We start from the raw sequence: 25662 nt of genomic DNA, 5'->3' as shown, positions 1-25662 counted from the left end.
CTTAATGCAAAAGTGGTTCAATCCAGGATTCTTGCTCCTGAAACTTATTCAGTAGGACTTGAAGTAATAGGTTGTGAGTAATACAAAGGTTGCAAAGCCCAATTCCCCCGTTCCCTGCTGTTAGAAAGTTCTACCAATTTTTTTTAAAAACTGCAAATGGTGGAAATCTGAAATAATAGACATGGACGTTTGGTAGAGGAAGGTGAGTAAATATAGAGAGAGAAAGAGGATTCATGTTTTGGGTCAATGAAACTTGCATTTCTCTGAGTTCAGAGTACAATGGGAAACAAAAGAAATGTAGTACCAAGCCAAGGGGAGCATGAGGTTAGTTCCAGAGCCTAATGACTGTGGCAAAGATACTATCTTTAAACCTGTTGGTGCACAGTTTTCATTCCCAAGTCTGAGGTTTATCTGTCAAGTCCCTTTCTAAAGTCCTCTGAGCAAGAATCTGGGTCAATCTTGAGTGCCTTATTGATGGGCAACTGGATTGACAAGGTGCTGCCTTTCTTATGAGAGGTCATAGCCCAGTCTTCCAAGGAGAAAAAAAATGCTCAACATATACTGAAGAAGAACTGGAAATACTCTCTTTTGTCCTTGCAGTATTTATCTTGTGAGCTGTTTTTATTTTATATGATTTCTATTTTGTAGGATCTTGTATTTTGGTAAATTGGTTCATGACTCCAGAAGTGGTGAACATATCCAAGTAAATTCATGTGTTTATGGTTTCGATTTGACAATTTTCTATATGAGAAATTGTACTTACAAATTTTCACAAAAAAGTCATTTCAGTGATCTTCCCTTGAAATACTTAACTTACCATTGTTTGCTGTAACTCCCTTGGTGTTACTTCAGTTGTCCTGATACACTTTTTATTGTAGTCTCAGAATCAAACGTGCTTCAAAAGTCTGTTTGTTTGTTTATTTATGTAAACCCAACACCCAACCCCAACCAACCCATTTTCCCTTGCAACCGCTGCAACCGTGACTGCCTGTCCCGCATCGGACTTGTCAGCCACAAACGAGCCTGCAGCTGATGTGGACTTTACCCCTCCATAAATCTTCATCCGCGAAGCCAAGCCAAAGAGATATACATTTTGTCTATATATCTGGCAAATCCATCTTTTTCTTGCCCTAATCCAGTTTCCATTGAGATGGTAATAAACTCCAACTGTGACCTGCTGCAGTCCAAGTGGTGAAAGTACTCCACAATACTGTTGATAGGGAGTTCCAGGATTTAGACCAGTGACCATGAAGGAATGGAAATGTTTTTTACATATGAGGTGGTGTGTGACTTTCAGCAAAGTGTGGAGGTGATGATGTTCCAATTTGCACACTGTCCTCTTCCTTCTGGATGGAGGTTATAGACTTGGGAAATGCATTATTTAATCCTCTTTATGGAAATTGTATTATTTAATCCTCTTTATGGAAATTATAGTTAAGCAATGTTTTAATTGTAGTTTGAAATCTCCATTGCGATGTACTGTTTTATAAAGGGGTGTTAATTAGGTAGGATCATAATCATTTCTGTTTGAACCACTGTGACCTTCAGATTCTTTTTTTTCTCAATAAGAGGTTGTTTACTTCCCAACATTGTGAATCTTGCAGGTTTTTAAAGATGAGGTTTTTGTTTTTAACCTTCAGATTACACACTACGAGCATAAGGATGGGTTACTGCATGACAAATTGAAGCCATTTACTCATTCACTCACTGTGTGACAATTTAATTGGTGCTTTTTTTAAATGCAAGCGGTCAGTATTATAATCTTCAAAGTGCCATGCAGCTGTTAAATAACATGTTATGAAATTGAGTTATGTCATTGATCTTAAAGAATATTAGCACATAACATTTTGATGGGTGGAAAAATGTCTCAATTTATGTGGGTGAGTGATGCCCTATTAACCCTTTAGAATAAAGTTGCTAAATCAGACTTTTCTGGCAGGCATTCCCGCATTTCTTGTCAGGACATCAGCACCTTTGGCCTATGAACATGTCATGTGCTGGAACTTCTGTGCAAGACAGAAAATACTCCTACCATCAGTGGAGCAAATGGAATAGTGAAGCCATTTAAATCCATGCTGCCCAATTACACCCACATTGACCTACAATCCCATATGTTTTGGAGGGTAGGAGGAAACCGGAGCACCTGGGTAAGACCCACACAGACACTGGGAGAACTTACAAGCTTCTTTCGGACAGCGGCAGATTTGAATCTGGGTCGCTGGTGCTGTAATAGCATCATGCTACACTAAATGTGTAACTGAATAGGAGCAGAAGAAATAGAAGCAGGATTAGTACATCCAGCACCAAGGATATTGAGGTTTACAACAGAATCTAGATCAGTTGGGAAAACAGACCAAGGAGTGGCAAATGGAATTGAACTCTTGACAAGTGTGAGTTGCTGCATTTTTGTAAGTCTGCATTTTGTTGGACTTGCACAGTAGGGGCCTGGAGAGTGCTGCAGAACAGATAATCCTCTGGGTGCACATGCATAGTTCCCTCAAAATGTCAACTCAAGTTGACAAAGTGATAAAGTTGTTATTTGACATGCTTGTTTTTATTAGGCAGGGAATTGAGTTCCAAAATTAGGCCCTCATGATTCAGCTATACAGCGCAATGATGAGACCACACAAGGAGTAGTACTGTGTACACTTCTGGCTGCCCAGCTTTAGGCATGATATTAATAAATTGGAAAAGGTGCAGATGAGATTCACCAGTTTGTTATTGGGATTAGAGGGTTATAGAGAGAGGTTAGATAGACTAGGTCTTCATTTATTGGAGCATAGATGCTGAGGAGAGTGGATTCTTACAGAGGTTGATAAAATCATGACCGGCTTAGATAAAGTAAATAGTTGCAGTCTATTTCCCAAGATTCTAGGACAAGAGGGTATTGGTTTAAGATGAGAGAAAAGAGATTTTAGAGGGCCAACTTTTTCATTCAGAGCAGTTTGTGTCAAGGATAAGCTGCCAAATGAGACTGCTAAAGTGAGATGGCTTTGATGTTTGGACAGATTCATGAATGGGAGGGGCTGAGAATGATGTGGACAAAAGGGGCCAGCCCAAAACGCCAACTTGATTGGTATGGACAAGTTGAGCCAAAAAGCCTGTTCTGTGCTGTTAGACTATGACTTATTCCACTCTTCAGTGAGATCAGGGTAGATCCTATGCCTCATGATGTGAAGATTTTTGATAAAACATTGTCAGAAGCAGTAGTGGTTAGAAAGGAAATTGTTACGGAGTCCGGAGGATCCCAAAAACCAGCAGCAAAGGATATTCACTACAACACAGGGTTACTTAAAAAAAAAAGTAGTTTTTAAATATATTTGAACAAGAAAACAGAATTAACTTTAACTTATTACTTAACCTACTTACTTAATTTCCCCCCCCCCCCCCAATACTAAGTGTGTAATGTATATTTAAGATTAGAAAAGTTCTTTGGATCACAGTCCAATCTCACTGGTTGCAGGCACATAAGTTAGCATTAACAAAGTTCACCAGTCTTTGGTGCTTAACAGGCAAATGGATACCACTCAGGAGGGTTCTTGCTGGTTTGCAGAGAGAGATTCCTTTTCCAGGACATCCTCAACTGATTCCTTCTCAATCAGTCTTGCTGACGAAACTTGCCCCCTTCAGGGTTCTCCAGATGATCCTCTTTCTTTCAGGTCACCTTTCAGATCACCAATGTTCTCCTTTGACCAGTCAGCCTTCCAAAGTGTGCCAGCTTTGCCCTGGAAATAATTTCTGTGACTCCTCTATCTGTTTCACACCCTCCCTCTCTGAGAGCAAAATTCTTCTCCTCTGCCTGCCAAGATCACATGCTCTCCCAGGCAAGCTCCTGCCATTGGTACTTTGTTGCCTCCTGCAAAAAACATTCTGCAAAAGTCCTGCAAAAAACATTCTGCAAAAGTCCTGCAAAAAACATTCTGCAAAAGTCCTGCAAAAAACATTCTGCAAAAGTCCTGCAAAAAACATTCTGCAAAAGTCCTGCAAAAAACATTCTGCAAAAGTCCTGCAAAAAACATTCTGCAAAAGTCCTGCAAATATTCTGTGTTTTAAAATGTGTGCGCGCGCAAGCTGCTCTGGCCACTCCTCCCAAACCACCTCTAAATACTCTGTCTCAAAATTAAATGGCTGAAATCCTATTTACGTCAGGTGATTTTTAAAAGGATCATGGAAGCAATTAAAATATGAAGCAATCCTGTTCTTTATATTCACAAGCATTCTTTCTCTTCTTTCTTTCTTTGGCTTGGCTTCGCGGACGAAGATTTATGGAGGGGGTAAATGTCCACGTCAGCTGCAGGCTCGTTTGTGGCTGACAAGTCCGATGCGGGACAGGCAGACACGGTTGCAGGGGAAAATTGGTTGGTTGGGGTTGGGTGTTGGGTTTTTCCTCCTTTGCCTTTTGTCAGTGAGGTGGGCTCTGCGGTCTTCTTCAAAGGAGGTTGCTGCCCGCCAAACTGTGAGGCGCCAAGATGCACGGTTTGAGGCGATATCAGCCCATTGGCAGTGGTCAATGTGGCAGGCACCAAGAGATTTCTTTAGGCAGTCCTTGTACCTTTTCTTTGGTGCACCTCTGTCACTGTGGCCAGTGGAGAGCTCGCCATATAACACGATCTTGGGAAGGCGATGGTCCTCCATTCTGGAGATGTGACCCACCCAGTGCAGCTGGATCTTCAGCAGCGTGGACTCTATTAAGTTCCCAATAAAGGGTCTCAATAAAGGTACCAGATCTGAAACATTGATTGACCATTTCAACCAATGGATGCTGTATGATGCACTCAGTTCCTCCAGCAGCTCATTGTTTGACCTTGATTTGCAAACTCCATAACCAAAGCAAGACCAGTTCATTCAGCAAAAATCAATAATTAGATAAATAATATCCAGCATTGCATTGGAACCCATTGTGCTAAAGTAGACTGTTAGATTTAAGTGGACTGCACTGAAAATTATTCCCCTCCTACTTTAGTTATTATGTGCTGCAGATTCCCCAGCTCCTTCATCCCTTATCTCTGGTATAATTATTTTGTAATCTCTAATCAGCTGCATTCTGTATTATTTCTCAGGTTCATAATATTTTGTTACTGATAAAATATCGCTTATTTCCAAAGCTGACTCCATTTATCTGCATTTGGTCGATATCATTCTTCGTATAAAGAAATAAAGTACATCCTTTCCTATGCATAGATCTGTTCAAATGCCTTTCGAATGCTCACTTCTCCAGTAGTCTCTAGCAGCTCATTCCAAGTACAGTCTACCTTCTGTATAAAAAGGTTTTTCCGTAAGGTCTCTCTTGAATCTCAGCCCCTCCAATCTTGAATCTGTGTCCCCTAGTTGTGGAATCACCTAACCTGGGAAATTGACAATGATTAATTTTCGTGAAATGGATGAAGGAAAATTCACTTTGACTTCCCAAATCCTGTGTGTTGTTTAAAGTGCAAATCCAGAGTATAAGTGTCTGTTAAGCAACATTAAAGAAGCTCAAACTTGCCAAGATAAAGCAGCTGTCATAAATGGTACCTAGCATAGCCTTAAAAAAACTGCATGCCCTCCTCCATATAGTAGTTGCAACCTCTAATGCAATTGGTTGCTGTAGCAACTCCCATTTTCACAGCCTGCACTTCCTAGAATCCAGAAACTGTTTGGAAATGTCACTACATGAAGGCTCTTCTCCAAGTCCAATGTTTTCCAAGCTAGTGACAATCAAAGGTTAGTGAGTAATTTGTCTTCTTGTCTGTAATTGGAATGATTGAAGTTCACAGTTTTTAGTTAGTTTGATGCAAGACCAAATGATTTCTACCTGCATACTTTTTGTCAATTTTGCATCCTTTCTTTATTCTATACTTTTATCATTTTAAAATGATTGTTTTAAAATGCCATTTCATTAACATTTTTATTTCACTGGCATGTTCTATACTGTAATGTCAAGTGCTCAGTTCTCCATTTTTGCAAACTCACTCCTGGCATTAACAATATATGCAGTGTGAAAAGGCTGATTTAAAACAATGTTTGAATGCTAGACTTGTTTGTAATATTCTTTGAATCCAGTTTGTTACAGAACTAATGAGTATGTATCTTGTTTTGTGTTCTCGTTTGTAGGATCTGGAGCATTTAGCAATGCTGATTTATAACCCAATGCTCCATAATACAACAATTTAAATCGAGGCTTGCTGGTTTCTCCTATGCAGCAGGAAGATCTCGGTTATGTGTATGTTCTATGAGACAAGCAGACAGACTAAATGTTTCCTGGCTGCCAGTATACTGCTTTGGAGCCAAAATGCCATCTTTGCCTGTCAATTAGACCACAACTGCTTTTCTTCTACATAGAAGATTACTAACACTGCATGGTGTGGATGCCTATGCAGAAGTCAAGGGCTGACAACATTGCCTTGCTACAGCAATCTAACAAGAATCTCTTGAATATGTTGATTGAATGGTTAATAGACTGGGACTTGACACTGGACCAAATCAAGGGCTTGCTCTTGGCGAGCGTGCAAGCAATGAGAGAGTGTGATGTAACTGCAGTGACCACCTTTGCCTGTATCTTGGGGCTTTTTGTATGGTACTGTTACCACATCGGCAGTGAGCAGCCCCGCAGCCACACACCAGTGAATGCCATGATGCAGAGCACGGACATGAGTGGATTGCAAAATGGTTATGCAAGTTGCCAATCTGCTGATTGCATAAGGTGCACTCATAATGAGGGGCGCAATCAGAAACTTTATCACAATCTGCAGGAGTATGCCAAGCACTACTCATGGTCAGGAATGGGACGGATCCACAAAGGAATCAGGGAACAAAGCCGATATTTGAACAACAGGCCATCCATTCAGAAACCAGAAGTTTTCTTCCTGCCTGATTTGCCGACAACTCCTTATTTTTCCAGAGATGCTCAGAAGCACGATGTGGAGTTGCTGGAGAGAAACTACCAAGCCATCCTTGCCGAATTCGAGTTGATTTTCAAGGCATTCTCAAACTGCAGCCTTCCACAGGGCTGGAAGGTGAACACTACCCCAAGAGGCGATTGGTTCACCTTCTATCTGGTTAACCAGGGCATCTGCCTTCCCAGTAATTGCAGAAAGTGCCCTCGGACGTACCGGTTATTGGGCAGTCTTCGCACTTTCATCAGTAATAATGTCTTTGGGAATGCCTGTTTCTCTGTGCTAAGCCCAGAAACGCTCATCACTGAACACTATGGCCCCACAAATGTGCGGATCCGCTGTCACTTAGGTATGCGAATAGTTGATTATTGACATAATAATTGTTATGTATGGCACATGTCTTTAAATGTGGCTTTTTTATTGGGGGGGGGAGGGAGTTCAAAGGAAGTGTGCAGGGCACGGCTCCTAGAAAGGGCTGCCAGGAAAAGTGGGAAGCGGACGCATTAGAAGAATTTAAGGGGCTTCTAGATGGATACTTGAATATGCAGGGAACTGAAGGGTACGGATCATGTACAAGCAAAGAATTTTTAGGTTAATTTGGGCATCACATTCTGGCCAGACATCGTAGAGCAAAATACTATTCTAAACTGCTTTTCCCATCATCCACCTTGGACAGTGTTGATTTGAATAATTTATTACAATCATACATAGAGCAGCATTAAATAGTGCCATTTGTGTGTATTTTTCTCTTTGCTTTGCACTTTATCTTCATTCAGATGAAGGATGCTGGATCTTTCAATTCAAGCATCATCACTTCCCTGTGGGGTGTTACAATGTGGAAACAAGCACCTTGGGGCAACCTGTCCATGCAGATGTTTATTTCTCCACTGCACCGTCCTAATCCCAAATGTTCCCATTAACCTGTACATCCATTTTCTGCAACACCCCAGAGCCTTCTGAATTGAAAAAAAATCTTTTTAACACCTATTTATTTCTTTTGTGTTTTGGACCATGCTGTCAGTGTGATTGAGATTATTTACCAACTTGTATGTCCTTTGTGAAGATTTCTGAAAATTTATTTTCACTTGTGGTTTGAGGCCTCCTCATAAACTGAACTGAATTGACTGTGGAAAAAGACAGTGAAATGGCTTTAACAGTTGTTCCTCCATTTTTTGTCAAGTTTCTGTGCTGCAGTGCTGTGTACCGCATACTGATGTTATGGAGCTAATTTGAGGAAAGATTCATGTTCTAATACAACAAAGCTTCAGTGACATTCTAACTATTGTTTTGCTGTGAATATTTTAACTATTTTGGATGTGCAGTGTTCTAAAGCAGCCATTCTTAATGGAGGCCATATTACCCCCATCCCTAGCTTGGGGGGGTGCACAGCACATATAAGGGGATCCATGGACTGCAATCATAAAGGTTTTTTTGTGTAGTCCGTAGTAGAAGAAACCAACTAAACTTGACTGCTTCACAGGGAAGGAGGCCCATTAGTGTGTGAGAGCATGCAATTGTTGAGCATTGGTCGTAGGACTGGTTTTTATTTCTCCTCATTCTGGGTGCAGTTCATCACGAACTTCTCTCCATAAATAAGTCAGTTATTTATGTGTTCCATCCACTGCCAAGGTTTGAGTACAGATTCTGTGCTTATGCATTGGGATTGTATCATGGCCAATAGTTAGCATGTTGTCTTCTTGTTGCAAACTTCTAGTTGTAAGAACTCACAGTGTGCATGCAAATCTGTACCTTGCATTTTAAGCAGTAACAACCTTCAAAAACTATCATTGTGATTAGGATGTGAGGAGGTCATCGTGTGCAGACAGAAGAGCTGTAGTTTAATTTGTCATCCTGTTTAGCATGGCCTGTTCCTATGCTGTACTGTACTACCTTCTAAAATGTGGGATCACGATCGAGTTATGGTATGATGAAGTGCCTTACGACACCTATTTTAAAGGTCTTGTTTTTGTTGATGTTGGTTAGGGTTATTAAGCAGTTCAAAATCAGTGATTGTCATGAACCAGTCACGAAATTCATTGTATTATGACAGCATCACAGTGCAAACATTCATATAAACCACCGTACATCAATAAATAAAAATAGTGCATTCATAATCAAAGTCAGACAGTGTCTTTAGTTAATTAATCATTCTGTACCTTTTTCCCAATGGTCGCAAAGTGAAGAGGGCATGGCCTGGGTGGTGGGGCTCTTTGAATATAGAGGCTGCTTTCTCAAGACTCTGCTTGGTCAATGGCCTCGATGGAGTGAAGTCTGGTGCCCGTGATGTCACAGGCCAAGTTAACAACCCTCTGGAGTTATTTTTCTTGTCCTAAGTGTTGGAACCTCTGTACCAGATAGTGATGCAATCAGCCAGAATGTGTCCCCGGTATAGCTGTAGAAGTTTTGGAGACATATTGAATCTACTCGAGCACCTCACAATGTATAGCTGCTGGCGAGCCACCTTCATGACTACATCAACATGGAGGCTCCAGGACAGATCCTCTGAGATGTTGACACAGGAATTCAAAGTTCTTGATCCTCTCCACTACTGAGCCCTCGATTAGGACTGGATCGTGTTCTCTGGACTTCCTTCTGAAGTTTTGCTAATATTGAGTACAAGGTTGTTGGCTTAACGAGCTGATCTATATCCCTCCTGTACACTTTCTCATTGCCGTGTGTTATTCTGTTGACGATTGTGGTGACATTGACAAATTTGTAGATAGCATTGGAATTGTGCCTGGCCACACATTCAAGGGTGTACAGCATTAAGCTAAGAACGCATCCTCGAGGTGCACCTTGTAGATAGTCAATAAGGAGAAGATGTTTCCAATTCATACCAACTGTGGTTTTCTGATGAGGAAGTCAAGGATCTAGTTGCAGAAGGGAGTGAAGAGGCCCAGGATTTGGAGCTTCTTGACCAGTACTAATAAGCAGTTGCTGAAAGATTAGAATGTTCATGATATGATTATTCTTATTGGTTTGTGTTATGGGGTATTAGTCGAGAAAGTGACTACCAAATTGTTGTACCATCAGTACATATATTCAAAAATAAATGATAGGTGAAAGTAATTACGAGCAACTCCTCACTGGTTTATGTGGCAGCAAATTTTGAGCAATCTATCTTGAGAACAACAGGCGGAGAGTTCATTAGGTGCTTTTCACTCAATAGACCATAAGATATAGGAGCAGAAATAAGGGCAGATGTAGGCCATTCAGCACATTGAATCTACTCCACCATTTTATCATGAGCTGACCATTTTCCCATTCAGCCTTCTCACCCTAACCTTTGATACCTTAGCTATTCAGATACCTGTCAATCTCTGTCTTAAATATACTCAGCATCTTGGCCTCCACTGCTACCCATGGTGGCATATTCCAGAAGTTCACCACTCTCAAGCGAAAGAAATTCCTCTGCATCTGTTTTAAATGGGTTCCTTCAATCCTGAAGTTCTGCTCTCTTATCCTATTCTCCCCAACCAAGCCACATTTACTCTGTCCAAGTCTTTCAACGTTCCAAATGCTTCATTGAGGTCCTCCCCTCATTCTTCTGAACTCTACGGAGTATGGACCAAGACTGACAAATGTTCCTCGTATGCTAATCCTTTTATTCCAGGAATCTTCTCTGAACCCTCTCCAATGCCAGCACATCCTTTCTTAATTGAGGAACATAAACTGTACTCCAAGGAAGACCTCACCAGTGCCTTATAAAGCCTCACCATCTTATTTCTGCTCTTGTATCCTATTCCTCTAGATATGAATGCCAACATTCATGTGCCTTCTACACCACCGACCCCACCTGGAGATTAACCTTTAGGAAATCCTGCATGAAGACTCCCAAGTCCCTATGCATCTCTAAATTTTGAATTTTCTCCCCATCCAAATAATAATCTGCCCTTTTATTCCTTTCACCAAAGTGCATGACTATACACTTTCCATATTTCATTTGCAACTTCTTTGCACATTCTCCTCATCTATCCAAGTTTCTGTGCAGTTTCTCTTCATCTTACAATACCTGCCCTCCACCTATCTTTGCATCATCTGCAAATCTAGTCACAAATCCAGTTATTCCACAATCTAAATTGTTAACCTACAACGTAAAAAAAGTGACCCCCAAAGCCGACCCCTGTGGTACACTACTGGTAACCGGTGGCCAACCAGAATGCGATCCCTTTATTTCCACTCTCTGTTTCCTGCCAATCAGCCAATTCTCTACCCTCTAATTCGAGTATCTATCCTCTAATTTCGTGAGCTCTCTTCTTGTAAGCGGCCTCATGTGCCACAGGCCTTTTGAAAACTCATACAATATTTACAGCATCTCCTTTGTCCAACCTGTTTGTGGTTTCCTCAAATATGTGAGATTTGTCAGGCAGATTTTCCTTTAAGGATTTTGGCCTATCTTGTCATGCACCTCCAGGTACTCTGTAACCTCATCCTTCACAATCTACTCCAATTAATTGATTATACAATGACTGCTACATAATAGAGATTGTGTTTAAATGACATGCCTCCACATTCTTCAACTTTTCCACCACCCTTGGACCGCAGATGTAGTATCTTTCATCCACTGAATGCACTCCAGTTTCTCATGAAGGCTTTTTTGAAAATTTTATTTATCACTTGTACCAATGACAAACAATTATTCAATTGTATATAAATAGTACATTACAATACTATTCAATACAAGATGATACAATTTTTTCTCCCCACCCCCTCCCCTATAAAAAAAAGAAAGAAAGCACCTAAACTATATATTAGTCACTATTCATATTTTCCTAACATAGTTTTGTATCTTCTAATTATTCATTGAGAGGAGTAGATGATGTGGATGGACTTTTGTTAATGAATTCCATATATGGTTCCCAAATCTTATAAAAGTTCCCAATCTGATACCTTGAACTATAAGTAATTTTTTTTCTAATGGTATACAATTTTGTATCTCTCCATCATTATAAAATTTTCTGTTTTCTACTTTACTGCCACATTTTTTTGCTACCACTATTGCTATACTCAAAAATTGTACTTGATATTTATCTCATGTCAATTTTATATCTGCTTCATGTATATTATCAAGTAAAAATATTTTCAGGTCTTTGTATTTTTATCTTCATAATTTGTCCTAATAATATCATCAAATTTTTCCAAAGATTTTCCATTTTAACACAGAACCAAATTGAATGTAGAAAGGTCTCTACTTCCTTGTTACATCTAAAGCATTTATAGGAATAATTTTAAGTCCATTTAATTTATATGGAATATAGTATAATTGATGTAAAAAATTATATTGTACCATTTGATATCTAACATTAATTGTATTTGTTGGCACAACCTTGACCAAAGTTCTTCTTGAATTTGCATATTTAAATCTTTTTCCCATTTTTGATTTGTATAATTCTTCCCCCCCATAGTATCTTGTAATTTTATATACATATTAGTAATAAATTTCTCAATAAATATATCTGTAATTAAATATTCAAATTTACTTTTTTCCAGGAGTATTAGATTTGAATCTAATTTCCCTGTTAAATATGATTTAAGTTGATAATATGAAAAAATTGTATTATGTTGTATTTCATATTTCTTTTTCATTTGTTCAAAAGTCGTAAAGAAGGAACCTAAAAAAACAATCTTTTATCTTGTGTAACCTTTACTCTACCAAGTATCAAATAAAGAATTATCCAAAGTAAAAGGAATAAGTTGATTTTGTTTTAACATAATCTTAGATATTTGATAATTTTTAATTCCCCTTTCCATATGAATTCCATTCCATACCTTAAGCAAATACTTTAAAATCGGTACTTCTGTCTTTTTCAATGACTCATTGTTCTATTTATGCAAAATTTGTTATGAATTAATTTCTCCTATTTTATTAATTTCAATCTGGGCACATGCTGTTTTGTCTCCAATTTGATAACAGGAAGACCAGAATCTTAATTGGGCTGCTTCTTTTTGCTACTTAAATTTTGTCTTTTTTTTTTACTTTGTGTATAATCCATATCAACCATAGGCATCACTTCACTCTTATCAACATTTATTTTGTAGCCTGAAACTAAACCATGTTCTGCTAATCTTACATTTAGTTTGCACAATGATATTTCTAGTTTTGTTAAATAGACTGTAACGTCGTCTGCGAATAAACTAATTTTATGTTTTTTATTATCTATGTCAAAACCTTTAATCTCATTGTCTCTCCTAATTATTTCCACCATAGGTTCTAGAGCCAGAGCAAATAAAAATGGTGATAACAGATATCCTTGCCTAGATGATCTTTCTAATAGAAAAGGCTTTGATATTTGCCATTTGTGACACTTTAACTTTTGGTTGATTATAAAAACATTTGGAATTCAAAATTTATCTAATACTTTAAATAAAACATCCCATTCTAACCTATCAAATATTTTTTCTTCATCTAATGCAGTGGTTCCCAACCTTTTACTTTCTACTCACATACCAATTTAAGTATTCCCTATGCCATAAATGTTCTGTGATTAGTAAGTGATTGCTTAAGGTGGTATGTGAGTAGGAAGGAAAGGTTGAGAATCACTGCTCTCGACCCAATTATTACTGAAATATTTAGCTTGAGGGAAAATTGTCATTGGCCCATTTCCTTTGGAGTTATGAAACCGTACACGTAACGAGTCAATTTGGAATGATTAAAACAGTGGTTTTCAAACTTTTTCTTTCCACCCACATACCATTTTAAGTAATCCCTTATTAATCACAAAATACTTACGGGATACAGAATACTTAAAGTGGTATGTGAGTGGAAAGTAAAAGGTTGGGAACCACTGCACTAATGCAACCACTACTGCTGATTTCTTATTGTGCTACCCTTAATAAACTCATAAATTTAACTATATTATCTACAGATCTTCTATTTTCAATAAAACCAGTTTGATCCATATTTATTAATTTTGGTAAATATTTAATTTATTAGCTAATAATTTGATACAATTTTATAATCTGAATTTAATAACGATATAGGTCATAGAAGAAGATTGTAAAGGATATTTTCCTTATTTTGGAATAACTTATTAATGCTGTTTTAAAGAAATTTAAAAAAAATTCTAGCAGATCATGTGACTCTCATTTGATCTCTTCTTTGGCTTGGCTTCGCGGATGAAGATTTATGGAGGGGTAAATGTCCACGTCAGCTGCAGGCTTGTTTGTGGCTGACAAGTCCGATGCGGGACAGGCAGACACGGTTGCAGGGGAAAATTGTTTGATTGGGGTTGGGTGTTGGGTTTTTCCTCCTTTGTCTTTTGTCAGTGAGATGGGCTCTGCGGTCTTCTAATACTCTCATTAATACAGGAGTTCACAATTCCTTAAATTCTTTGTAAAACTCTGTGGTGGTTGGGGGTCGGGGGGGGGAGGAGGACCATCTTCTCCCAGGGCTTTATTGTTTTATAATGACATCAGAATCTCATGCACTTCTATCTCAGAAAAAAGATTAGATAACTCTAATTTTTCATCCATATTTAACATAGGTAATTTAACTTGTAATAAATATTTCTCTTATTTTCATCCTTCAGAGATTCTGATTGATAATTCTTTGCAAAAATTCATAAAATTATCATTTATTTCTTGCATCTTGTATGTGATTTGATCAGTTTCCTTCTTCGTAGCAATTTATGATCTTGATACTTATTCAGCTTTTAATTGCAATGCTAATAATTTATTAGCTCTTTCACCTAGTTCATAATACTTCTAGCATGTTCTCATTATATCTCTTTCTACTTTATGTTTGTATTGTATTAAATCTTAATTTTTTGATTCCACAATCTTTTTTTCTCTTCATTTTTTGGATATGTAAGGCCTTCTCTAAATTTAATATTTCCTTTTCCAATTGGTCTACTTCTTTCATATGTTCTTTCTTTATCTTAGAAGTGTAGCTTATTATTTGACCTCTTAAGTATACCTTTATTAGTTTCTAGAAAAAAATTTGTTGTTACATAAGAATCACTAAAAATATTTTGTCTTTAATAATATTGTATTAAATATCCATCCACGATCTATATTTTGTTCTTCCTCCAATGCAAATGACAAAATTAAAGGTGAATGATCTGATAAAACTCTCACTTGATATTCAACCTTTCGAACTCTAGCTTGTAGCTGTGCAGATGTCTAAAAGAATAAAAAGAATAGTCTCTATCACTTGGAAGAGTTATTCTCTAAATATCTATAATTCCCATATCTTTCATTAAACCTGTTGCAATCTTAGCTACTTTACTTTTTTATAGTTTTACCATCTGATCTATCTAATTTTGGATCAAAGGTAAAATTAAAATCTCCCCCTACTAATATTTTTCCTTTTGCACTTGCTAATTGCATAAATAAATCTTGTATAAATTTTCCATCATCTACATTTGGTGCATAAAAATTCAATAAAGTCCGATATTCTGAATAAATTTGACAATTAACCATTACACATCTTCCCACTGTATCTATAGTTGTATCTAATAGTTTAACTGGTAAATATTAACTGGTTAATATTGCCACACCTCTAGCTTTTGAATTAAATGAAGATGCCAATACCAATCCAACCCAATCTCTTTTCAACTTTTTATGCTCTTTTTCCGTTAAATTAGTTTCTTGTCAAAAAGCTATACCTACTTTTGTTTTTTTCTTGTACATTAACAATATTTTCAATTTTATTGGATTCTGTATTCCATTTATATTAATAATAGTAAAATTCAATTGCCCTGCCATCAAGTACCTTTATAAAATCCTTTGTACATCCCTCCTCTCCTAACCTCCCACTCTCATAGTATTAACAACATATCTCATAATATTCTTAATTAATCTAGGTGTACAATAGAAAAGAGAAAGAAAGAAAATAAGAGAAGAAATTCCCCCATTCCCCCCCCCCTCCAAAGGTGCATGATGAATTTACTTCTTTAAAACCCTGATCTATACGGGATGTAGTTAAAACCACACTTGTTCACGTGATTCCATAGTAGTCAGCTCCTTTTTCCCAACTAGCTCACTTGAAATGCAATACAGACCCCTGTTGCATTATGACTATACATTCTTATTTTAAAAAAAAAATATATATATATATATATTTTTTTTTATATATATATATATCTTTTCTACTTTGGCTTGGCTTCGCGGACGAAGATTTATGGAGGGGGTAAATGTCCACGTCAGCTGCAGGCTCGTTTGTGGCTGACAAGTCCGATGCTGGACAGGCAGACACGGTTGCAGCGGCTGCAAGGGAAAATTGGTTGGTTGGGGTTGGGTGTTGGGTTTTTCCTCCTTTGTCTTTTGTCAGTGAGGTGGGCTCTGCAGTCTTCTTCAAAGGAGGTTGCTGCCCGCCAAACTGTGAGGCTCCAAGATGCACGGTTTGAGGTGATATCAGCCCACTGGCGATGGTCAAATGTGGCAGGCACCAAGAGATTTCTTTAGGCAGTCCTTGTACCTCTTCTTTGGTGCACCTCTGTCTCGGTAGCCAGTGGAGAGCTCGCCATATAACACGATCTTGGGAAGGCGATGGTCCTCCATTCTGGAGACGTGACCTACCCAGCGCAGTTTGATCTTCAGCCGCATGGATTCGATGCTGTCGGCCTCTGCCATCTCGAGTACTTTGATGTTGGAGATGAAGTCGCTCCAATGAATGTTGAGGATGGAGCGGAGACAACGCTGGTGGAAGCGTTCTAGGAGCCGTAGGTGATGCCGGTAAAGGACCCATGATTCAGAGCCGAACAGGAGTGTGGGTATGACAACGGCTCTGTATACGCTAATCTTGTGAGGTTTTTCAGTTGGTTGTTTTTTGGGATCTTTTGTGTAGTCTTCCAAAGGCGCTATTTGCCTTGGCGAGTCTGTTGTCTATCTCGTTGTCGATCCTTGCATCCGATGAAATGGTGCAGCCAAGATAGGTAAACTGGTTGACCGATTTGAGTTTTGTGTGCCTGATGGAGATGTGGGGGGGCTGGTAGTCATGGTGGGGAGCTGGCTGATGGAGGACTTCAGTTTTCTTCAGGCTGACTTCCAGGCCAAACATTTTTGCAGTTTCCACAAAACAGGGCATCAAGCGCTGAAGAGCTGGCTCTGAATGGGCAACTAAAGCGGCATCGTCTGCAAAGAGTAGTTCACGGACAAGTTGCTCTTGTGTCTTGGTGTAAGCTTGCAGGCGCCTCAGATTGAAGAGACTGCCATCCGTGCGGTACCGGATGTAAACAGTGTCTTCATTGTTGAGGTCTTTCATGGCTTGTTTCAGCATCATGCTGAAGAAGATTGAAAAGAGGGTTGGTGCGAGAACGCAGCCTTGCTTCACGCCATTGTTAATGGAGAAGGGTTCAGAGAGCTCATTGCTGTATCTGATCCGACCTTGTTGGTTTTCGTGCAGTTGGATAACCATGTTGAGGAACTTTGGGGGGCATCCGAGGCGCTCTAGTATTTGCCAAAGCCCTTTATATAAGCCCTTTATATATATATCTCTATATCTATAGATATAGAGATATATATATATATGCACACATACATGGATCAAGTGGTTAAAACACTCCTCCCAATTAAACTCTTGAAATTTTCAGTTACATCTTAACTTAGTCAGTCATAGATTCCTTTCAAGTGTCAACATCCACCTTCTGGCAATGAATCAGCATACACCTTTCCCTCATTAGGCTCCATTTTTTATAAAAAAAAACCTCTTTTTCCCATCTGGAACGAAAACTTTCAAAACTGCCTGATACCTAAAAGAAAAAAAAAATGTCATTGTGTATATTTGATGAAGAATATTTGTATATATTGTTGCTGATATGGTTCATAGTGCAATAAGTAAAAAGTTACAAAAAAAAACTGCCAGATACCTCAAGGCAAAGGTATAACCTTTTCTTCCATAATATATTTTTAAGAGCATTAAATTCTTTTCTCTTTTTTAACAAACAAAACTTATATTAGGGTAAAAGAAAATCTTATTCCCATTATAAATCAAAGGTGACTGTTTAGCTGCCAGTTCCAAGATCTTATCTCTTACTTCATAACAAAGAAATTTAACCAGTATCAGATGAGGTCTCTGAGCTGATTGTGGCTTTGGTCTCAGTGCTCTCTCAATCTCAATGTCTCCTTGAAATTCAGTTACCCCCCCAAGATTCTGGAATCCAATGCTGTAAAAACTTCTTAATTTCCTGTCCTTCATTGCCTTTTTAAGTCTTACTTCTGCTTTTCCTTCTACTAAAATTTTCTAAAATGTCAATCTTTTGCATTAATTGAAATTTTGTTGCAGCCGCTTTCTAGTTGAACCTTCTTCATTTGTTCCTTAATGCCATGAATTTCAAATTTGTTTCTTTTATTTTTTCTATCCAGAACTTCAAATCTTTTGCCCACGTGCTGCATCTTTTTTTCCCACTTTCCTTATAAAATGCTTGTTTTCAGCTATACTCTCCATATTTTTTAACTTCTTCCATTAATAACATCACAGATTGCTGGAAATTATCCATGTAATTTTTCATATCAGCAGTAGAATGATCAGGAATTCATCCAACTCCAGCTCCATTTTCCTAATATGGTCTCTAAGGAGCTGCAATTGAGTGCACTTCTCACAGATGAAGTCATTGGGGACAGTGTTGGCATCCCTAATGATCCATATTCTGCAAGAGGATGTGTCTTTAGAAAATACTTTGGTAATCGTTCTCTGTAAGACAAAAAGACAAAATTGTTCTCTGTAAGACAAAAAGACAAATTAGTCTTTTTTCCACACTTTAATATTTGCCATAGCTTTGCCTATTAATCTAATTCAGCATTGCCTACCTGCTCCCTGCTACACTATTGACTGTGTCAATTGAAGTAGTTTGCTCAGCAGTCAGTGGCCCTTCTTTCATCCAGGCAATAGATGAATACCAATGAAAGCTCCAGTTTAAGTCCTGGTTTCATGGTACCTGGCTCATACTCCTACTCTCTCTACCATCTATTTCTAACTAACCTGACAATATTGCAGATGCAAGTCTGGCACTATCTGGTGACAGAGTTAATATTTCAGCTCAATGAGTTTTAATCAAAATGGTCCTGACACCTGATTGCTCACTGTTTAGCATTTTTGCCCTCGATTTCCCTCAGCCAGTAGATTAATTCCAATTCTACACATTCCTATTTCATATTTTCCTTGCAACAATGTCCATTCAGTCCATCAGCTATGCTGGCTCACAAAACAATCAAATAAGCGCATTTCCACCCCCCCCCCCCCCATCCACCACACACACACTTGTTTCCAATTTTTTCACAATGATTTATCAGAGATGTATATGAATCAGAGATGGGAGGTTTGGAGGAGTTAGGGGGACTTTGTTAATTTTTACTTCCCATGTTGGAACTTGGGGCACGCTGATCTGGGGTCTGTAGTGATGTTCTCCCAATGTTTGAAGTGCCAAGGAGCCAGTGCTGCTAAATTTGATTTGAATAGATGAATTCTTGATGATTAACATGGATATGGTGAACTAAAGGACCTGTTTCTCGAGAATATGAAAGAGATAATGTCTACAGATGCTGTATAACTCTCGCCACACGCAACATGCTGGAGAAACTCAGCAGGTTAGGCAGTATTGTGGAAAACAATGGATAAACGAGTTCTCTGGTGTATGTCTCTATTTTTAAGGTGTGAGAGAATAAAATGGCCCTAAGATTATTTGCATTTCCACTTGCTTGGCTCTGCTATTTATCTTGTGTTAGGTGCTAAATGTCACAGTTGCTGTGATGTTTAGAGTGAAGGTGCTGTTAATCCTACTGTTTTTGTTCTGTAATTAAATAGTCTAAGAGGCAATATTTCAACATTAGGCTTTCTTCCAATGCCACTGTGTAACAACATGTGAATTTAATAGTCATAAAATCAGAGATGATACAGGGAAATGGGAGGCCATTGTCCCTCTATCAGCTCTGGGAAATGTGTCCAATTAGTCCAGCAGATTTTCCCTTTACCATGTATCTACTTATTTTGAAGGTTACTTTTGCAACATGTTGGATCATCATATGAAGCAAAGCTCTCCATTGACAATGGTTTAATAATGGATTAAAATAAAGCTTATTTCACTTTCTATTTTTTGGCACTAGATTTAATTCTATTATATGGTTCTTGAATCTCTGGAAAATCATCCATCCACCACACTGGTTTGTAATTTAGAATAGATTCATTTAAATCTCTCTTTAGTTTCTTTAAAAACAATATCAATATCTTGTTAGTCCACACAACAGAAAGCCTTTCAGTAATGGTTCTGATCCTGTAATGCTAGTCCGTATCCACTCCAGATTCTTGATGTGCTTTTCAAAGAAACTCTTCTACAATTTTAGTTTTAAAGATGCAGCTAAGTGGGAGGCCTTTCCAGCCCATGATATTGGTGCCACCCAATTAACTTACCAACCTTGTCCAATTTTGGAGGGTGGGAGGAAACCAAAGCACACAGAGAAAATTCAAATTCATTACAGACAATTCCAGATTTGAACTTTTGTCGCTGCTGCTGTAGTAGTGTCGTGCTAACTGCTACATAACTGTATCCCACCTAGATTTAAGCTTAGTATTTGAGGTGAAGGTTAAAAAATGGCTTGTTGTTTTATGGTGACCTTATCTTCCCAGAATACCCATGCTGATATCTGGTCACAATGTACAGTTATCTGAACAATCTGCAGCTTGGCTAATCGATTATCTTTTGTACTCAGCAGAAGTAAGAGGCAAGAAGAGCTCTGGCTAAAATTATTTTTACATAAAAGTGCCAGTGAATTTACATTTTGGGAACAAGAACAGATTGTTCAGTTAGTTGAGCTTCCATGGAATGAGAATTGAAGGCAAGTAATGGAATGAACTATAAAATCTGCATTGTTTATGCATTTGGAATGAAACCAACCCAGTTTGTTGGCTTAATCTTTGTGTAAGGATAGGAAGAACATCCATGGCAGTGAGATGTCAGGAGTCAGTAAACAGAGAGGTTCTGTGCTACATGCACTAGTTTCTGCTAAAGTTTAACCAGATGTGCTGTGGCATTAAAGTTCCATCAAACTGAATAGTTAATTTGTTGATGTGGCCAATGCAGAACTTGGTAGCACCACTTGTTCAGAACCCAGCAAATGTTGATACCTGCTTTGGCATTTTCATAACATCCTATTTACTAAACTAGCTGACTGACAATAGGAACATTCAAAAGACTCTTGGGTAGGCACTGAATGTAAGAAAATGAGAATGTTATGTGTGTGAGGTAGGGAAAAATTAGATTATTGTGGAGTAAGTTTTCATAGGTTGGCACAACATTGTGACTGAAGGGCCTGTATTGTGCTGTAATCTTCTATGTCATTCTAATACTGGTACAAAGTTAAAATACTGTAGATGGTGGAAATCAGAAATTAAATGCAAAAGATGCTGGAGCTATTCAGAAGATTAAATAGAAACTGGAGAAGTCGAAGAAAGGCAGTTTGGAACCTTTTGATGCTAATTCTCCACTGAAGACATACAGATAATTACAGCATTTTCTAATTTTAAATGTGATTAGGGTGTTGAACATATCACAAACCCGAGCTCTCAGCCTGCTGTATATTCAAATGTGGGTTAGCAGATGGCACCAATCATTCTGAACACATTTAAGTTTGGAGACACATGAGAAGAGACCACAGATATTGGAATCTGGAGCAAAAAAAACCCAATCTTCTGGAAGAATTCAGCAGGTTGAGCAGCTTCAGTGGGAGAAAAAGGATTGGTTAACATTTCCAGTCAGAATCCGTCATCAAGGCAGCCTGGATGAAGAGTTCTGACCCAGAGTGTTGAACATTCTTTTTCTCCCACATTTAAGATTATTTTGTTTTCTATTTTTAATGCTGTTCAGATATGTTCTGTCTGAATATTGATTTGTAACTCTAGTCTCATGCTGTGATAGGTTTGAAGGTTCCCAACAACTGTGAACTGGTGGTAGGTGGAGAGCCTCAGTGCTGGGCGGACGGGCGGTGTTTGCTATTTGATGATTCCTTCCTTCACACGGCATACCATGGAGGTAAGGCTACTGTGGTCACTGAGTTGTTAACTTCTTGTGGTTGCTATTTCACTGTCAGATTTGAATCCCACCATTGTCTCGGGTTCAAATTCCTCTGACAGCTCATTTCTGATACGGTCTACCATCCAAATGAGGATGTTGCCTCTTGTGTCCCTCTTAAGTCTCTCCCTCTCACTGTAAACCAGTGCCTTTGGTTCTGGAATCATCAACCCTGGAAAAAGGATAGTGGTTATTCACTTTGTCCATGCCCCTCATGATTTTATAAACATTGAGGTTTACCCTTCGGCCTCCTTTGCTCGAGGGAATTAAGATCTGCAAGAGACTCCCAACTAAAATGGTGTCATTTGGAACTTATCCAACGTCTCCCAGTAACTCAACCCCTGCAGTACTGCCAGTATCCTGTTGAATCTCCTCAGCACCCCTTCCAACTTAATAATATCCTTCCCATGACTGGGTGACTAGAATTGCATGCAGTACCCCCAAGTGTGGTCTCACCAATGTTTGTGCAGCTGAATCACAAGATCCATACTTTTGTATGCTATACTCTTTCCAAAAGCCATCTTCACTGCCTTGTCCACCTGAGATGCCAGTTTCAAAGAACTATACACCAGTACCCTAGGGTATAACTAATTTGATTGAACTTTTTGATATGACCAACTGTGTACCCAAGGATAACGCTGTTCATGGACTTCATATAATGGATGTAGCTATAAGGTCCTATATGGGACCCGACTTCAAAAAATGAGATCCAGAACGATTTTCCAGTTGGTTCTGAAATTAGCTTGATGATCACAGATTGATAATCAGGTGATTAGAAGTGGTGCACCAGAAGGATTGATGCTAGTTCTCTAATTGGCTATGTACAGTAATGATCTGAATGTGAATGTAGAGAGTACGATTAACAAGTTTGCACAAGGCATGAAGATGGATGCTGTTGTTAATAAGCAGGTGCTTTTTGGTTACTGAATTACCGTATATTTTGGCGTATAAGTCGAAAAACACAAAAAAAAACTCTCAAAAATTGTGGTGGATGTACGCCTGATATACTTTTGAGACCTTAAATTCAGCTCAAAATCCAATCCACTCTGATCCAGTGCATAGTCGACCCTTGAAAAACCAATTCAGCGTATAAGTCGTCCTTTGAGAAACCAAAAAAAACCCGACTGAGACAGATATACATTGAGATTTTTATTGAAAGCAACAACATAATAAGCATCCTTCAAAATCACTCTCGTTATCATCGTCTGAAGCAAAGATGGCGGCAACCACATCCATACTCTCACTGTTTAAACAGTCATCATATGGGTCCCAGTCTATATCTGATGAGGCAGCTTCAGCTTCGTCATCAGCGTCCCACAATAAATCATCTTCTATGCCATCAATTGCACTAGAGACACCGCACTTTTCCTTAGTCAAGTCAGATGCACAGAGCAATAGAAAATCAAATTTAATTCTGTTAAATGCTAGGTGATGCATTTTGAGATAGTTAATAAGACTAGAATATACAAATTAATGGTTGGACCCTAGGAATTACTGAGGTGCAGAGGATCCCTGAATGTTGTAACATCAATGGGTAAAGCAGTTAAAAAGGCCATTATGCCTTCATTAGTTGAGCATAGAATGCAAGAGCAGGAGCTTTTGGTACATACAGGTAGTCCCTGACTTACGACCATAATGGAGACAGAAGGATTGGTTGCAACTCAGGTTTGGTCATAAGTCGGGGAACAGGGTCCTCAGGTTCCCATGGGGAACGGGGACTACTGTGTACAGTACTTTTAATACAAAATATGTACTTGTACAGTAGTTTTAATAAAGATTTTTTTTTAATTTTGGTCCCGTAGATTGGAAGTCAAGAACTATTTGTGTATGAATTATTAGTTAGACCACAGTTTTAAGACTGTTTACAGTTCCGATTCCTATAATATGGGAAGTATGTAATTGCACCAGAGGAGATTCACCATCTTACCTGAGATCAAACACATTCACAGCATGGAGTAACTGGTTATGTTAACTTTCTATTCTTTGAAGAAGAGAAAGCTGAGGAGTGATCTGGTTGAGATAAATAAAACCAAGAGACTCCTAGATATGTTATGTAGGGGAACACTTTTTTTTTTCCCTTTTTGCAGGGCTACCTATAACTAGAGGGTTTTTGAAATCTGGAGCACACTTCCAGGAGTGGAGGTAGGGCCTTTCACAACATTTGAGAACTATTCAGGAGAGCCTTTGAAATGTCTCAACAAAGATGACAACAGGCCAAGTGCTGGGAAAGGTCTGGATAAAGTGGATATTGAAAGGATGTTTCCTATGGTGGGGGAGTCTGGGACCAGATGATACAGCCTCAGAGTACAAAAATATCCCTTTAGAACAGAGATCCATAGATCCTTTCTTTACCCAGAGGGTAGTGAATCTATGGAATTTGTTGCAGCAATGACTATGGAGGCCAAGTCAATGAGTATATTTAAGTCAGAGATAAATAAGTTCTTGATTAGGAAATGAATCAAGGGTTACGGGGAGAAGACAGGAAAATAGGGTTGAAAAGGATTGTAACTCAGCCATGATGAAATGCCAGAGTGGACTCGATGGGCCAAATGGCCTAATTCTGCTCCAATGTTTTGTGGTCTAAAGGCCAGTGACGTGGCTTTTGTTGAGCGCTATGGAAATTAGAATTAGGACCTGCTGCTGGTTGAGAAACAAAAACTGCAGATGTTGGCATTGAGAACAAATATTGACCTGTGAAAAACTCGGTGGGTCAGACAGCAGCCATGGTTAGAAATAGTCGGTCAATGTTTCAGATGGGACCCTTTATCAAGACTAAAATGAAAAGAGCATGATAGGGTATTGGACAGAGGTGGGAGAGGAGATAGGGTGAGGGAAAGTACATGGAGGGGGGGGGAGGAGGAGGAAAGTTTAAAAACAAAATCAAGGATATCAGTCAGTAAGGAAGAGCTGGAAACAGTGGAACCTGGTAGAGATGGGAGTCTACCTAAAATTGGATATATTGACTTTCATACTGTTGGGTTTAAGGTTGTCTAGGAGGAATACATGTTGTTCCTCAAGTTTATCTTTGGCCTCACCCTGACAGTGGATAAGAACAAATGTGTCTCTGAGGGAATAGCGAAGGAAATTGAAATGGTTGCCTACAGAAAGTTCAAGCTTAGACCTACAGAGAGTGTGAAGGTGTTGGGCGAAACTTCTATCCAATACCCTATCACCTCCTGCTCTCTTCTAGCTCCTGTCCCCCATCTCGATAAAAGGTCCAGATTCAAAACATTGACTGATCATTTCTGCCCATGGATACTGTGTGACCCTCTGAGTTTCTCCAGCATCTTGTTATCTGCTGCTGCTCATCTAGTTGTCCTGGATACCCTCTGTCCATTCATTGTGGTCATAATTCATTTCTAATCAATGCTCGGAGTATTTGAACCTGTTCTAGTGAAAGTCTCCTCACTCGGGGTGACAAGTTAGCATAGAGATCAATGCGAGGCAATTACGCGCCAACCACCGGATTTGAATCCAACACTGTCTGTAAGGGGTTTGTACGTTCTTACCATCCCGTATATGGGTTTCCTCCAGGTGCTCCATTTTCCTATCACCTTTCAAAAACATGCCAAATGTAGGTTAATTAGTGTATTTAAGGGGCACTGGCTTGAGGACCTGAAGGGCCTGTTACTGTCTACATTTTTTAAATTAAAAAAAAATAGACTTGTTCTCTCATCTTCTCCCATCATCTCATTCACACAAATACTTTCCAGTAGAGGTATCTGGGTAATGATTGGAAATGGGATCTCTGATTTTGTTGGACAAAATGAGGACTTCTTGAACAG

General features: G+C 38.8%; 1 protein-coding gene across 5 annotated transcripts in view; it reads left to right on the top strand.

The window, feature by feature from the left end:
- The window catches only part of asphd2 (aspartate beta-hydroxylase domain containing 2), a 37345-nt gene that overhangs the window by 1035 nt on the left and 10648 nt on the right, over positions 1 to 25662 (top strand). For all 5 annotated transcript variants that reach the window (XR_011356107.1, XR_011356108.1, XR_011356106.1 and 2 more), the window contains exons 2-3: positions 6094 to 7224; positions 21725 to 21838. Coding sequence is in view for 2 of the 5 variants with exons in the window: in XM_069932678.1 (XP_069788779.1) it covers positions 6339 to 7224; positions 21725 to 21838 (1000 nt within the window). In the remaining 3 variants the exon portion in view is untranslated. The remainder of the gene's footprint in view (positions 1 to 6093; positions 7225 to 21724; positions 21839 to 25662) is intronic.

Source organism: Narcine bancroftii, chromosome 4 (genome assembly GCF_036971445.1).
Source record: "Narcine bancroftii isolate sNarBan1 chromosome 4, sNarBan1.hap1, whole genome shotgun sequence".
Taxonomy (NCBI): Eukaryota; Metazoa; Chordata; class Chondrichthyes; order Torpediniformes; family Narcinidae; genus Narcine; species Narcine bancroftii.
This window is presented reverse-complemented; position numbering and strand designations above follow the sequence as displayed.